At 40.6% G+C, this 17102-nt stretch overlaps 1 protein-coding gene across 1 annotated transcript in view; it reads left to right on the forward strand.

The window, feature by feature from the left end:
• The first annotated feature begins 224 nt into the window (after positions 1–224).
• SLC30A8 (solute carrier family 30 member 8) overlaps positions 225–17102 on the forward strand; it is a 108437-nt gene continuing 91559 nt past the window's right edge. The window contains exons 1-2 of the mRNA XM_030189894.1: positions 225–323; positions 9275–9384. Of these exons, the coding sequence (XP_030045754.1) occupies positions 225–323; positions 9275–9384 (209 nt within the window). The remainder of the gene's footprint in view (positions 324–9274; positions 9385–17102) is intronic.

Here is a 17102-nt window from a genome sequence, read left to right on the forward strand (position 1 = left end):
AGACCCAGGTGGGTGGAAGCAAAGCAATCAAGGAGCCTGGAATCCAGGCAGAGAGAGAGCAGAAACAGGTGCATGGAAGCAAAGCAATTAAGGAGCCTGCAACCACCACTCTCTGAACAAACCCAGAGGACTACACACACATGGCTCAGGCAGTGCCAGTCAAGTGTCCGTGTCAACGGGACCCCACGCAGCCCGAGGACACCGCTTGCGTTGAGGTAGGGGACATGACTGGAGCTGACTCTGAGCTGGAGCAAGTGGGGATTGTTTCTGTGCCCACTACCCACCAATGTCATGGTAGACCCAGGAAGGGGCTGCTGCTGAGGGTGGGTGGGTTCATGAGGATGTTGTCACTTGGGGGGGGGGTTCACAAGAGGGGCTGCTGCCAAGGGTTGGGTTCAGAAGGGGGGCATCGCTGACAGTTGCTTCTGGGAGGGAGGTATCTTTTGGTCAGGTAGGCGGGGGGGGGGGGGGGGGGGGGAAGTTTCAACTTCATCTTTGGTTTCAGGTAAAGCCAAGTGTTCACTTTCAGTGACAGACTTGGTTTCAGCAGAAATCGAATATCCTGGTTTCAGTCAGGCTTTACTGCATATCTTCCAGATCAATTCTGACTCCGTCAATGGACAGCCCTGCCACTAACTGGACAATGCCACAGCAGTCAGAGTGGGTTATTCTGCAGCAGTGCCCAGTTAAATGCTGCTGAATATCTCCTCTCAGATGGTTGATCTGTGTTTAAGTGGGCACAAACCTTTCCTGTCTGCTTAAACCCATTTCAATATCTACATCTGTGTGGTTTTAAAAAAATCTTAGTTACCAAAGGACTGGAGTCCTAAGATCATGGACATGAGGTAAAGATGAAGTGAAGGTTTCTCATATTCTTCTCTTGCTCGTAAAGCTCTCCAGGGAGAAAGGAATCCAAAACTAAAGGGATCAGAATTCTAGATGGTTTACAAAAGGGATTGGGAATTCACAACAGCAGTTTATCTCAAGCTTAAAAAGCACAAAATAATATAGAGATATTCCTCTGCTGTGGATGAATAAGCAGTTCTACAGGGCTGACTGATCACCCTTCCCCCTGGAGAATTTCAGTCTTCTAGAAAGGAGGCACTTCAGTGAGGCTAACCCTGAGCAAATTTTGTTTGCATTTACGCTTCACTGTTAAGTGCTGCCAAGGACAAACTGGCTTTCTGTCATGCTGCATAGCTAGAGAGCTCTATGATTTATTATCAATTACTTTTAACAAAAAGAAGGTATGCCTGCCTAGTAAACTGCTGGAGCCATAACAGCTTACAGAAATTATTTAAAATGAAAAAAAAAATCACGTTATTTTTTTCTCCTATACTAGTATAATATTTTCAATGTTGTCTGTTTATATACGCCATGGTTGGTGTAAGGGGTATGGCTAATGTGGGTGTGGCTATAATAGGGGTGGGGTCATATGTGGTGACCTCACCCATACTAAGTACCGGCACCTTTTTTCTACTAAAAAAGCACCGCTTATGAGAATAGATGTGAAAGAATAAAGTGAAAAAAAAAGTGTAAAACAGACAAGTGATTGGAATGATATGATAAAGAAGTGTACACGTGTACAGGGAAGTGGGGTAGAGGAGCAGCAGTCCTGATCCAAGAGACAATCAAATTGCACAGTCACCATCCCCCACCTCTCTGAGTTAGAATGCTTCTTAATCCATCAAGGACATATGGAACCAATGTGGTTGCTCATGGTCTACCAAGCACCTTGCTACGACATCATCTGTACAAGAACTCCTTGCTCTGGTGACAGAGGTTAGTGATCATGGGATCCTTTAATCTACATATTGAAACTGCTTTCCTTGATACGATGGTAGCTCTAGGATTCACACAGATGATCAAATCTCCAACCCATAAAAAGTCACATGCTAGATTTGGTGTACTGCAAAGAAATTGATGTCTTTGAACACATGGCTGGTGGTGTTGAGATATCACCCCTATCAGGAACAGATCATTTTCTAATAAAATGTTTGGGAGGAGGAGTAGCGTGGAGGAGCCTGAAGAGTAACCCGATGTACCTGGAGGTGCCTGCTGCCATCTGGCAATGTGTGCCTCTGATTCCAGCTTCAGCCTGCTGATGTTAACAATGTGGGTCAACAGGGTATAACAGGGTATAAAGAACAGCAGACTCCTATGAAGAGTGGAGGAGGAGTCTAGAGAGTGACCCGATGCACCTGGAGGTGTTCGTTACTATCTGGGAATGTGTGCCCCTGATTCTAGCATCAGTTCGCTGACATCAATGTGGATCAACAAGATATAAAGTGTAGCAGACTCCTACGGTGTGGCTATAGGGTGCGGCCAAAGGAGCAGGCCCCTTTGGAGCCCCAGTGAGCCAGAACACTCTGCTTGGAGGTTTTCTTAACATCCCACAGGTACTTTGTATCTTGTTTTGCTGTGAGGAAGTGATAGGCTAAACTGAAACATCTGGCTGTGAATATGCCATTGACTCCGATATAGAGACACTTGCAGCTGCTGAGTAAGGATATTTCCTCCCCTTTAATAGCAGGCTTAAACTCCAATGTCTTATTAAGTTCAGGGGAAAGGCACACCCCTTTACTGCCTATAACTTCCTTTTTTTTTCTCCCCCTCTGTGAGTTTATCCCAAGAAGATTTCTCCCTAGAAGGGGGAAAGTTGGCCAGGCATCAGAACCATCTGCTGGTCAGTTACAACTTGTTATATTTCCTGAAAAAGGTCCAGGTGATGAAACTGAAGCCTCACAAGTTTCACTGTTTGATGTCTGGAAAGTAGTGAAGAGGACTGAAGCTATGCTGCAAGGTCGAGTACAGCAGCTCTGTGACTTTTCTCAAAGAGTGGTTTCCAAACTAGAAGAAATGGATCAGAAGCGTCAACAATTAGATGTTTTTTTTAAGAAGGCAGATTCTCAATTGACTTCTCTTTATCAAGCGCTGTCTTCTGGGATAAAATATATTTTATTTCTTCATAGACAAGTTGGAAAATAAGGTTAAATCTTCCAATTTGAGATTTTTGAATTTCTGCTATGTGCGGAGATTCTCGTGAGAAAATATTTCAAAGAAGTGTTATCTTTAACTAATGCTGATGATATTGTGCTTTAAAACGTTTTGAGGGAAGACCATAAGGAAAAAGGTTCAGATTTATTATCTGTTAAAGGTAAGGATATTTCAGATCTAACTACTTTTTCAAAACGACTCAGAATGATTTTTCTGAGTTTCCATCCCTTCTAGTTTCTTTTTTCTCAGAAATTGACAAAACTTTGGTACTGAAAAATTATTTTAGGGAAAAAGTTTCTTTTCTGTGGAGGAAAAATACAGATTTTTCCAAATATTTCCAGAGCTACACAGGTGAGGTGTAAACAATTTCTTAATTTTAAGCCTAGGGTTTTGGCTTTGGAAGCTACATTTAAAAATAAAATTCCTTCTAAGTATATTATTAATTTTTCAGATGCTGTGTTTTCTTTGTACCCGATAAACTAGAAATACTGTTAATAGAAAGGGAAGTCAAGTGATGTTATCATAGTGGAGAAATGTTAGATCGCCTTTGTTTAGATCAGGTTATATTGTGACATATGTCTTGATTTCTTAGGTTTATATTCTTGTTTCAATCTTCTTCTCCTTTGGTGATGTGGGCTGTAATTGATTGCTTCATACAATGCTTTTTTGTAAAATTTGAAATTAAAAAAAAAATTCTATAAAGGTCAACCTAAAACAGATGGGCCCAATCACAGTTTGGAAGGAGATTCAAAATATGAGAAATCTGACTGCTGAGAAGTTCCTGAATATCTTGCTGTACCTATGTGAATGAAAACAAAGAAGACTACAGTATCAGAACAGGTTGACATCTGGAATGCACACTTAATGATGGCCATGGAAAAAATGGCCCCACAAAATATGATCCTATACTTTATGCACAAATGCTTCCTGTGTTTTTCCCCAAGAACATAAATTGGAAAGAAAATGGCATAAATCTTGCCTAGATGAAGACAGACTGAGCAGTATAAATCTTGCCTAGATGAAGACAGACTGAGCAGTAGGAAACAAATGGCAATGTACCATCAGGCTTTAAGAATAGTCAAAAAAATAATATTTTTCAATGCATGGAAGAGGCTGTAAATTCAACCAAGCCTCTATTCAAAATAGTAAACAGTCTATTACAATCATTGCAACTCACCAGCAGAGATTTTGCCACATACTTTGCCAGCAAAATTAAAGGTCTCATTGAGGACTGAGAGGCAGTTCCATCGCGTTTCCTGCTAGCTAATGACAAGAACACTCCCTCATTCTCCTCACTTGCACAGCCATCTAGGACTTATTCAACCAGATAACAGAGGAGGATCTCAAAAAACAAAACAAAACAAAACAAAAAAAAACAAAAAACTTGAAAGGCCTACAAGTCAACATCCTGCTTGCTTGACCCCTGTTCAGTAAAGAAAGTACAGCTAGCAAACAGAGGCCTCACTGAAAAGGCCACTAACAAATGTTAATGCCTTTGTAACGGAAGGGCAGCTGCCAGCACTAAACAAGCAACCTTTACCATGACAAGCTTGAAAACTTCATAGAACAGATACTCTGTATTCAACTCAGTGATGAGAAAAACTGGCTAGACCCATGCCAATCTGATTTCAGACCTGGCTATGGAATGGAGAGATTTCTTGTTTCCCCTGCTTGACAATCTCCACAAAACCTGTGACAGAGGATCCATCCTGATACTAGTATTGCTGGATTACTCAGCAAGCTTCAACATTGTGGACTATAATATCACACTCACATATTATATTATGGTCTACCCCTTTTATTGCTCAGGCAAATTCAGAACACCTCCATGTTTGCTGGGGGCCAAAAAATTTGATAGTGTTACTCCTTTACTCATTCAAGAGCACTGGCTTCTTGTTGCATATGAAATTCCTTTTAAGATCCCTAATAACACACATCAGGGTTATTACTTCATTTCACCTCAATTCCTATTCAATGGTCTTATACCTTATCCTCTGGATTCTATATATGACACTCAAACGTGGGTACTGATCCAAGATGTGCTTGCAACTTGTAAAATGAGCCATTAACGAGCAATAATTGGAGGTTAAGTTTATAGTTTATTATAATTTGCTAAACCGCTGTAGCTAGAAGAACAGTACAGACCGGTGTACAGACTAAAAATTAAAAGAAAAGTGAAAAGAACTCAATTTTAAACAGGAAAGTTTAGCAGTCACACCAGGATAGATAAAAGAGGGAGGGACATAGAAAAGCAGAGGGGGAAGCCTCCTACTGAGAAATCCAAAATGGCTGATCAGTCTGGTCCCTCAAATGCCTTTTTAAAGAAGACAAAATTTTTGAAGGAGGATTCAGAGCGCAGAGAGAAGGCGAGGATATTCCACATGTGACGGGCAAGAAAGAAAAATGCACAGTGTCTAGTGGATTTGTAGTGAGCTACTTTTGGACTGGGAAGGACCAAACGATGGTCATTTAAGGAAAAAAGAAGTTGAAAGGGCGAATAAGAGATCAAAAGGCAGGCGAGGTAATTGGGAAGCCCAAACCAGAAAGCATGGAACATTAGGATAGCTATTTTATAGATAATACGTTGGTAACCAGTGGTGCTGTTTGACATTAATTGGCACCAATTAGGATTTATGCAGCATCTGGCTGCACACTATTCTATAACGCTGGACTCCCAAAGCCCACAGCGTGCAACCCAAAAGGGGGCGTGGCCATGGCAGGAGCATGGGTTGGTCAGGGGTGTTCTGAAAAGTTGTGTGCAGTATTCTAGCATATGGGGGATCTGGGGATCTACACCCTATTTGAATGCCAGGATTTACACCAGCTTTCAGCTGACATAAGTCTGGCACCCAGAGTTGGGGGAATGGGAATCTGCCCTTAGCGCTATTCTATAAAGGTCTACTGCCGGAACAGTATCACTTTTAGTAAAGGGTAATCTGATAGGTAAGCATATAACAGAAAATATTGAACATATCACAATTCTGTTCACAATATATCAATACAATTGAATGCACTATAAATATCAAGCTTCCAGAAGGCACATGGAATCCAATGCCTATTCATACCTCTTATTTATTTATTCATTCATTCATTATTTTTTTTGTGGAAAGCACACTTTTAAGTTGGCCACCTCTATAGCAGTCAACTATCATGCCCAGACAAAACAGTCAGATATTGGCCTCCCCAAAACGGCTGCTGCATGCATGAGAAGAATCAACCAAAATGTGGCTGTTGGTAAACAGTATGCACCACAAATAGCCAGTCAAAAGATGGCCACTATAGTAAGGCCTCCATATGTCCATAGAGTGCTCACAAAAGGCAGTATGGGGAACAACTGCTAAAAAGGAAATACAGTGGAAGCCATGCTCAGCCATGGGGAGTGAGACTTAGTACAAAAAAGTTGCAGTGACTTCATAAACAAAATTGGTGAACAACAGTCAAACACCTGAGGGATACCGTTATTGGGCATGAGATTGACCAGCATAAAATGGTGGCCGTTTAAAACTGGCTGAAGGTACATGCAAAGATTTAAAAAAGTGCAATAAGGCAGCATAGACCCAGGAAGCAGGTTTAGAGCATAGGCTGAGAAGTAGAGCAGAAACACACTGCGGTTCACCCTGAACAGCCTGAGCAGTAGCACCGGCAACAAAACTATGGGACACCACTGCAACACAGTTGCTCGCTGCCTCCTACGAGCCCCTTTGTTCGCCAAGTATTAAAGAAAACAGCCAATTGGCTAAAGAAAAATTCTCAGACATTGCTTACCAAATGGCCCTGGCCACAACAGGAAATACATACACCTCAAATGTAGACGAAGTCACAAGGATTGCCCTGAAATAACACTGGAGTAAAACAAGATTTGAGCTAGAGCAGTCGAGGTAAGAGCAGTCTCAAACGGGAATGGCTTTCTGGGACTGTGTGTGGCAGTTTTACCTTTGCCCTTCAGCCCACTCCCCCGCACTTCATCAAAATGCTCCTCTGTCTAACAGGCCCAACCTTTTCCTGGTGGGAATTCCCTGAGATGGGATTGGTGAGTGGTTATGTGAATCTACCTAGTTACTGGGATCTCCTCCCCTATTACCTCCCATCCTTAATTTGCCCAGACCATCCACTATCCCCTTACCCCTCTCTCCATTCCTAAATGTCCTGTGTTGCTGTCTTGGCTGGTTTATGGCAGTCTGCCTTATATAGTGTGTCAATTTGCCTCTTAGCTCATGGTTATTGGTTGTTAAAGATTATTAACCCAAATAAACAATCTATATAGGAAATGCTTTTTAAAATTAAAACAATTGGGGACTGTTTGTTCTTATTTTCATGAAAGTCAGTGTTCTATGCTAGTTCAGGCTCTAGTCATATCACAACTGGATTATTCCAATTCACTATATTTGGGGATTTCAGTTGCCCTTCTGAAAAAAGTACAATTTTTGTAGAATACTGCAGTAAGGCAAAGATTTGATCAAGTTTCCCCCTATTACCTTCTCTCCATTGGCTTTTCATCAAAGCATGAGTAATGTGTAAACTGGCTTGCTTTGTGTTTAAAATCTTAAATGGTTCAGCTGCAGAAAATTTATCCCAGTTAGTGGTACTTCCTGGACTAGGAGAAGCTTCTAGGAGAAGAGCTTCTCATTTGTTGATTTTTCCATCTTCAAAGGCAATTCACAATAATAATAATAATTAAAAAAAATCAGAATCCTCATTTACTTACCAAGCAATCGAGATCTGGAATAATCTCCCTTTACAGACAAAAAGTCAATAGTCCTATTTTAATTTTCATAAATGGCTTATCTATTCCAGCAGCTCTTGATCAAATGTTAATTTCTTATCCTTTTAATTAATGAATTTAACCCAATTGCTGATACTTGCCCCTGAGCACAACTTCAAAATCGTAAAGGCAAGAAGGAAAATTGTGAGTGCTGTTATTTAAGGAGGAAAGACTTCAGAAACTCTGTATTCACCGTATATACTTATGAATTACAGACTGTCAACGATCTCTAGCATAGCTTTACTGTAGAGATCATGATACAGGTTCCTCATTAGTCAAAACTAGTCAAAACTAATGAGGAACCTGTATCATGATCTCTACAGTAAAGCTATGCTAGAGATCGTTGACAGTCTGTAATTCACAAGTATATACGGTGAATACAGAGTTTCTGAAGTCTTTCCTCCTTAAATAACAGCACTCACACTTTTCCTTCTTGCCTTTACGATTTTGAAGTTATCCTTTTAATTGTAATTCATTCTTATTGTAAACTGCTCTGGACCAGTTGGGGGAAAAAGTGGTCTATAAGTGCTAGATTAGGTTAGGTTAGATTATTGACTTTGGAGGGACAACCAGATCAAAACAGTGATTTGGTGGTGCCAAAGTATTCCTATTTTTCAGTGAAGGAGCGGACAGTGGCCCAAAAGATGTTCAAAAACATTGACATTTTCTTATAGCCTTCCCCAATCTGTACATTTGAATAACTTTATCCTAGGGTTCTTTCAGCAGCTCTGCATTCAGCATGTTGAGACATTTGCTGCAGATTCACTTCATTCAATAGAAACAGCTCGATTGTTCATGCAGGAGTGTTCAAAGGATGCTGTTTAACTTGTTATTGGCCATGTCAAGTGAATTTTTTAGAAACAGAGCTAATTTGGGTTTGCTCTGGTTTCTGGTTCCTTATGATCTCTTATTCTTGATGACTTTCTGAATATTTCTGTAGCAGCTTCAGGAATTCAGCAGTGCGGAGTGTTGCCTGAAATCTCAGTGCTTCTACTTTAATCCATCGTTAGAATAAAACCTTCTGGCTGACTTCCTTTGTAGGCAGGTAGATTGGTGCCTTACAGGTGAACTTTCTGACTTTCCACTAAGTAGGTGGAAGCTGTGTGGGATACCTCCGCTGAGCTGATGTTCCTGCTGGTAGGGGGTGGTGCAAAGTATGGTACTTTCAAACAGGCGAGACAAGTGGGAATGTTGATAGTGCATAGATTAATGAAACAAACTCCTGTTTTAATGCATTTTGAATTGCGTTTTTTTAGACAGCAGAATGTGAAAAAAATGTTCAAGGGGGTGAAGATTTTATAAGGCACTATAGATGAAGCAAATTTGCTAAACCCAACAGAAGCTGCACATTGCAACAGTCTGTGGGAAGAGGTAAACTATGCTGAAGGGGGAGAAGTAGAGTTTTTCTGCAGACTGGGAAGGGAGAGGGGGTTAAGTACACTACAGTGTACTGTTTCAGTTTAACAAAGGCTGTTTTAATCATTTTCCTTCTGTGCATGCATGTGCTTCTGGCAGAACGCGTGTGCTGTAGAAAGAAGCTGCAGATTCCTAGTGGCCAGGTGGGAACAGAGAATTGCGTCACATGAGCCGAAAAGACAGAGCATCGGAGTCCACACTGTGACTGGGTAAGACCTGTAGCCCGTCTCTTATTGTGCTTGGGCTTTAATGAAAGTATCATCACTCTTTAGTTCAAACTTTGGAAACAATATTTTCTGAGCAGTGGCAGCATTTCCCCTTTGCTTCTCAAAAGCCGAAGGCATAGAACAAACAGAGCCTTCTTGCAATGAAGGGACCTGAAAAAACTTACTTGGTGAGTGAAAGAGCCATCAGGATGTACTCCATAACCGAGGACAGGTAATGCAGCCATCTGTTTGCTTTGTTCTTGCTGTGAATTTTACAGGCTCATTTCACTTACCAGTTCATATAAAGAATTGACAACATTATGGTTGAAATGTTTGTGTAGTGGTATATCCTAGATGGAAATAATAGAAGAAAGATCTTCCAGTATACAATACAGTTTACTAAACATTCTTATTATTTAAATGATGCTCGCCCAATCTTTAATACTAAAAGTCTTGATATCTTTCTACTCCTCAATATTTAATATCATTTGCCAATGACATTTTGATTATAAGTGGTAGTTATGGCTTGCTAATTGTAAAGAGAATAATATTTTGAAATATATGTTGCATAACGCCATAATTTAATAATAAATCAATGTAGGAAAATTATATATTAATTTCAAATTTACTATGCTGCCTTGAACTGGCCAAGCAGGACAAAGCATGTACTCTGTAGAGTCCCTCTCTCTGTTTTTTTTTCTCTTCTCTGTTGTTTCGCACTCATTCCTCCTTTGCTTCTTTTCTTCCCTTCACTCATATGTGTGGGCTAAATAACCTTTATGTTAATACAAGCCCTCTCCCCCCATTTGTGATCAATAAAAATATTGTCTGTTTTAGTATTAAGTACTAATTTTTGTTGCTAAATGATAGTTACAGTACCATAAGTCCAATTCAATCATGAACAACTTAAAAAAATGGTTGTATATATTAATGTTTTATTTACTATAGCTTTCCTTGTACTTCTAATTTAAAAATAAAGTTTAAATTCATTTGTCCTTCCGAGGCAAGTTATAGTCAGGTATAGTAGATACTTCCCTGCTTCATAGCACTTATGGTTTTAAATTTGTACCTGTGGCAATAGGTGCAGTGAGTTGCCCAACAGCAGTATTTAACCCCCAACTTCTGTATTTTGCAGCTTGCTGTTCTAACTAGGAGGCTATCCCTCCAGTCTACTTACCCTAAATTCTACAAAGTTGGGCACCCAACTTTACCTTTAGTGCAAAAAGGGATACTTTACTAAACTGCACTAAAAAAGTAGCCAGCGCTGCTGTCAGCGCGTGGGTTTCCCATGTGCTGCGGCCACTTTTAACTTGGCAGTAAAATGGCTGCGTTTGGGGTTTTTTTTGTAATGGCCACACCATTTCTCCATTAGCGCATGGCCATTACCGCCGTGAGCTCTTATCACCACCCAGGGGCGTAGCCAGACCTCTTGGTGGGAGGAGGCCAGAGCCCAAGTGGTGGTGGTGGTGGGGGGGCAATTTTGGTCTGCTGCCTCACCGCTGTATGCAGGATGTGAGTGGGAAAAAAGAGCAGGGCAGGCAACGCGGCGGCACTGGAGACTGGTGCTGGACAAGGCTTCAGCTGGCTGGGTTGGGGACCCCTACCAGCAAAACCAGGGGCCCAGAGGAAATTTGAGGGGGCCCAGGCCCCCGTGGCCCCACGTAGCTAAGCCACTGCCATCACCTATATAGGAGGCAGTAAGGGCTCCTGCGCTAATGTGCCTATCCACTGCTTAGGACACATCTAGCCAGTCAGGTTTTCAGGATAACCGCAATGAATATGCATGAGATAAATAGTACCTGAATGTAACTCACCTTGAGCTACTACTGAAAAAAGGTGTGAGCAAAATCTAAATAAATAAATATTCATACCATGGATGTAGGGCATGCAGATCTATCTCATGCATATTCATTGAGGATACCCTGAAAACCTGACCGGCTAGGTGTGTGCCGAGGACTGGGTTAAGAACCTCTGCTCTAGAATAAGATTGCTATTGGCTAACTTCGTATATGAACAGAATTATAGCTAAATGATCTAGAGGCCTATTCACTAATCCATGGTACTGTTTTGTTATTAATGTGCATTAGATAATGTTTAACAAGTATTAGCAGAAGAACATCTGATTATGAGAAAAAAGGAGACATGCTCAGTGTGTGTGTGAAGTAACAGCCGTGACATTAACATACATTACCATGTGTAACACAGCCGCAGAAAATTCCAAAGCAGTTGTCTGCCTTCTGTTAATGCACATTATGGAAACGTGCATTAATACCTGTGCTACCCTCCCTGCCTCCATCCCATTCATTTCTCACCCCTTTCCTGTACAAATAAAGCATTCCACATTAGGGAGTAACTAATGCATATTAACCCCCAGATTCTGTATATGGTGCTCAAAGTTGTGTGTGCAAATTTGGGCACACACCCAATTTAACTGAGTAATAAGTGAATTAGCACCAATAATTGGGTACTAACAATCAATTATTGGCACTAATTGACAACAATTTTTATTTATGCTCACATATTGCTAGGCACTATTCTATAAGGACCTGGGGAACTGGGCTTGATTCCTGCTGCTGCCTGATGGTCAGCAGTGGGCTGAGATCTTGGGGATCCAGGTTCACTTCCCTATGCAGATCTGTGTGACCCTGGGCAAGTCACTTAACCCTCTTTTCACCCTTGACTTACAGTTGCACAATGTACTACTTAGACTGTGAGCCCACTAGGAACAGACCCAGTACCTATAAAATGAAAACTGTAAACTGCTTAGGTCTAAGTGGTATATAAATGAATGCATTCACCCAACGCGTAATTAAACTCTGGAATTCGTTGCCGGAGTATGTGGTGAAGGCGGTTAGCTTAGCAGAGTTTAAAAAGGGGTTAGACGGTTTCCTAAAGAACAAGTCCATAAACCACTACTAAATGGACTTGGGAAAAATCCACAATTCCAGGAATAACATGTATAGAATGTTTGTACGTTTGGGAAGCTCGCCAGGTGCCCTTGGCCTGGATTGGCCGCTGTCGTGGACAGGATGCTGGGCTCGATGGACCCTTGGTCTTTTCCCAGTGTGGCATTACTTATGTACTTATGAATGAATGTGTAAATCTTTTAGTGCAATTGAAAAGGGGGTGTGGCTGTGGGAGGGGCATAAGCAGATCAGGGGTATTCACTAGAATTTGGGGGATCTACACCTAGTTTATGTGTGAGGATTTACACCAGGTTTCAGTTAGTATAAGTTCTCATATCCAAATTTGGGCATGGATCCCGGCATGTCACGCTATTCTATAAATGGCACCCAACTTGGAGCACCGTTTATAGAATAGCACTCAGTGCTCATTTTTTGTGAGGGGGGGGGGGGGGGGGGGCACCATTTACTGAATCTAGTCCTATGTACTTAGGAGGCAATTCTATATAAAGCAGAAGCCAAAAGGGTGCCGAGATTGTGCAGGAAATCACTAAAAAACAATTTGTTCAAAAAGGCAAACCCCATCGATCCTACCTAAGGGCCTAAACCCTGCTACACAACAAAACCAAAGCTTCTAATGAACATTGCATAATCCTCCTATCTGTGATTCCCCAGTGTGTATACAACACATGAACCCTATTCGACCACAACATCATTTTGTATCTGTTTCTTCACCGGAGATGGCGAACGTCATTACGGTACTATGTAAGCCACATTGAGCCTGCAAATAGGTGGGGAAATGTGGGATACAAATGTAACAAAATAAATAAATAAAATAAATATAGCAGGGATTGTGCTAAGTGTGATTCTATAAAAAAAAAAAATGGGTGAGCATATAGAGGATGGTGCCCATAAGTACACACCATCAAAAGGGATGTTTTGGGGGGCAGAGAGGGGCATGCCCTCCCACGTCCACAACCCCCTAGCACTTGCGTGCTAAAGGAATTACTCACTAAGGTTAAAGGACCACAAAAAAGGGGTGAATGTTGTATTAGTTTTTGTTTTCATTTTATATTTGATACATGATTTATAATATGTTATTATTTTGGTTGTTTTTAATATTCTGTGTTATGTAGTTTATTATTATGAGTGTTCAATTATTCCCCGCCTAGTTAATAGGCAAGTTATAAATGAAATATATAAATAATAAATAAAGTACATGCATTTGATAAGCATCAGTTGTGCATATGTCGCCAAAAGTTCACACCCACATTTACACCTCTCAGGACTAGAGGGGTCTTGCTCTATTGTACAACTCTGCCATCTCACTCACTGAAGTCTCTCCCTGTCCTCTACTCTGAAGTACTCTTAGCTCATATGAACTCTCCTGTTATTCTCCCCCTTCTCTTTCACTACTGTATTCCTTCTTTATCTACTTTGGAATGAGAAAAAGTATACAGACAATTTTTGATTTTTAGAAATACTTGTACATTTTTATTAAATTTGCACTGGGAGGTTTGAACATAACTGAGGGTTTTATTCCATAGAAAGTCCTGTAACCTTTTATTTGAAGCATATGATATTTGAGGCCCTTTATCACTTATTCTGTTTGATTATATTAATATGGGATTAAGATTATAGAACTAATCTCTTTTGCATTGCTACAAAATGTGTTTGCTACCATTATTGATGTTTCAGCATGTTTCCTAACAAGATAATCTTTGGAGACTTCAGAGTTCATTCTGACTCCCCACAGTCCACTAAAGATGAGGAATTCTTACACCTTATGGAAAACCTAGGGTTCTTCTAACATATTTTATTTATTTATTTGTTACATTTGAATCCACATTTTCCCACTTATTTGTAGGCTCAATGTGGCTTACATAGTACCGGAGAGGCCTTTGCAGGCTCCGGTGTGAACAAATACAGGGTGATGTTGTGGTAAGATCAAGTTCATGTGGCACAGTCACATTAGGGAATTGGAGAATGGAAGAGTTGTGTTATATCCATTACGTGCTTTAGTTTGGATCTGTTGCAGAGATTAGGCATTTAAGTTGGATCGGTAGGGTATGCCTTTTAAAACAGGTTGGTTTTTAGTGATTTCCGGAATTTTAGGTTGTCGTACGTCGTTTTCAAGGCTTTTGGTAATGCGTTCCACAGTTGTGTGCTTATGTAGGAAAAACTAGATGCGTAAGTTGTTTTGTATTTAAGTCCTTTGCAGCTTGGGTAGTGCAGATTTAGATAAGATCGTGTTGATTCGGATGTATTTCTAATTGGTAAGTCGATCAAGTCTGTCATGTAACTCGTGGCTTCTCCGTAGATGATTTTGTGAACCAGGGTACAGATTTTAAAGGTGATGCGTTCTTTGATTGGAAGCCAGTGTAGTTTTTCGCGGAGGGGTTTTGCGTTTTCAAATAGCGTTTTACCAAATATAAACCTAGCTGCTGTGTTTTGAGTGGTCTGAAGTTTCTTTAAGGTTTGATTGTATCAGGTTGCAAAATGTTTCTCTCGAAAAGAATTGCTTCACATGTTTGAGTTTCCACATTGAGTGGAACATTTTTTTTTGTTGTGGATGCCACTTGGCTCTCTAGTGTTAAGTTACGGTCCATTGTAATGGCGAGGATTTTCAAGCTGTCTGAGATATGAAGGGTGTGATCTGGGGTGTTGATACTTGTGGGGATGTCCGCGCTGTGTTGGGATGAGAGGATGAGACAATGAGTTTTTTCTTTATTGAGTTTTAGTTGAAATGCATTTGCCCATGAATCCATGATGTTCAGGCCGAGCTTGATTTTGTTGGTGATTTTTGTTAGTTTGGTTTTGTAAGGAATGCATATTGTGACATCGTCTGCATATATGAAAGGGTTAAGGCCATGGTTGGATAAGGACTTGGCAAATGGGGTCATCATTAAGTTGAATAGGATTGGTGATAGCGGTGATCCTTGTGGTACTCCACAGTCTGCTTTCCACGGTGATGATATGCTTGAATTTGATTTTACTTGATATGTTCTTGTGGTTAGGAAGTCCTTGAGCCAGTTAAGTATGTTTCCACCAATCCCGAACTTATCTAGTAATGTTATTAATATATTATGGTTTGCCATGTTGAATGCACTAGACATGTCGAATTGGAGGAGAAGGATGTTTTTGCCTGTTGCTATTTCATGCTTGAATTTGGCTAGAAGAGTGAGTAATACTGTTTCCGTGCTGTGGAGGGGGCGAAAGCCTGACTGTGATTTGTGTAATATTCAGAATTTGTTTATGTAATCTGTAAGTTGTTTGGTTACCATGCTTTCCATCAGTTTGACCACCAACGGGATAGATACTACTGGACGGTAGTTACTGGTGGTCACACTCTTGATCTTATCTTTTCAGTGGGATGTCTTCCATCTAGATGCCCACAGTCCTATTGCCTTGTCTTGGATCAAGTACTTTCTTCTTTCATTTTGCTTGAACCTCCCTCATCTTATGATTGTAGTAAGGTCATTAACAGCAAATCACATGATCTTAAGAACATTGATCTTGCCCTCCTCATGACTAAATACCAAAATCTGTCCCTTCCCCTTCCCAATTTCAGTATTCTGTCTCCCAATCAACAGGCCACCTTAATGAGGTAGTGCACCTCGATTGTTTATTCCCATAGGGAGAGACATTGACATTCATGATTCCACCATGGCCTTCGCCTTCTCAAGGAACAGACACGCAAAGCAGCATGGCACTGGTGCAAAACCAGGACTGCTGATGCAGGTCTTATATAGGGAGTGCAATCTTGATTACCAGTTGAACTGTTGTTAAGGTTTGTTCCTAACTCTACAGTGTAAACCACTTTCTCCAAAGCACTACAGCATACTGGCTTCTCTTGATCCTTCTAGTCACTCTTCATCTCTCCTTGTTGGTAGCTGGAATTCATTTAGCACTATTTCCTTATCTTATCTCTGTGGTGTCATTAAAAGTATGAATTATTGCACCTCTCTCCTTGATCCTTTGCATACTAGCTTCGTTAAGAATCCTACACTTGGTCTCTATTCATTGATTCTTTGTATGATTAGCATCAACATAACTTTAGGCCATATCCCTTCCTGTTAGAAAAAAAAAGTAATCATTCATGTTGTTTTAAAAAAGCATATCTCTGATCCCAACAATGCATTTAGCTACCAACCAATCTTCAATACACCTTTTATCTCCAAGGTTTTCTTCACCTTCAGTCCCACCTGAAAAAGGTCATTGTGCTGTTCTAGGCAAAGTATAGTGTAGCTAATCAGCCAGCTAAACCATCCCCAAATAGAAGCTTTACCAGTAGACTCTCAATTCTTAAGCAAATCTTCTTTACCATAGTACTCATAATAAACAAAGAAAATCCAGTTGCTTAGAAGAGAATCGTTGCCTCCTGCACATAGAGTTTGTATCTAGCCACCCAGAGGCAAGAAGATGGCCAGAACCTCAGACCAGCAGAGAAGAAAAGCTGAAATAGTCAAAAGAGAATAAGGAAGAGAAACTCAGGGAAAATAAATGGGAAATGATTTGGGGAGATGGTGACAAATCTTGATGGAATTGCAGTAGATTAAGGAGGGATCAACCCCCTAGAACAACTGATGATCACCAAGGCATGCAAGGAAGACTGGGCTCTCTCACACAGAGAGGAAGGGCTTGCCCTAGCTCAGATCTATGAGCCAATAGAGAAAGCTCGCAAGGAGTCAATCACAGGAAATTGCAAACTATAGGAAAAACAGTCCTAATACACAGTGCTATTACACAGACAATGCAACTGAATACAAATAATATTCATTCTAAATATACATAATAATATACTCTGCCTCCATGAAT

Source organism: Microcaecilia unicolor, chromosome 1, assembly GCF_901765095.1.
Source record: "Microcaecilia unicolor chromosome 1, aMicUni1.1, whole genome shotgun sequence".
In the NCBI taxonomy this organism is placed as follows: domain Eukaryota; kingdom Metazoa; phylum Chordata; class Amphibia; order Gymnophiona; family Siphonopidae; genus Microcaecilia; species Microcaecilia unicolor.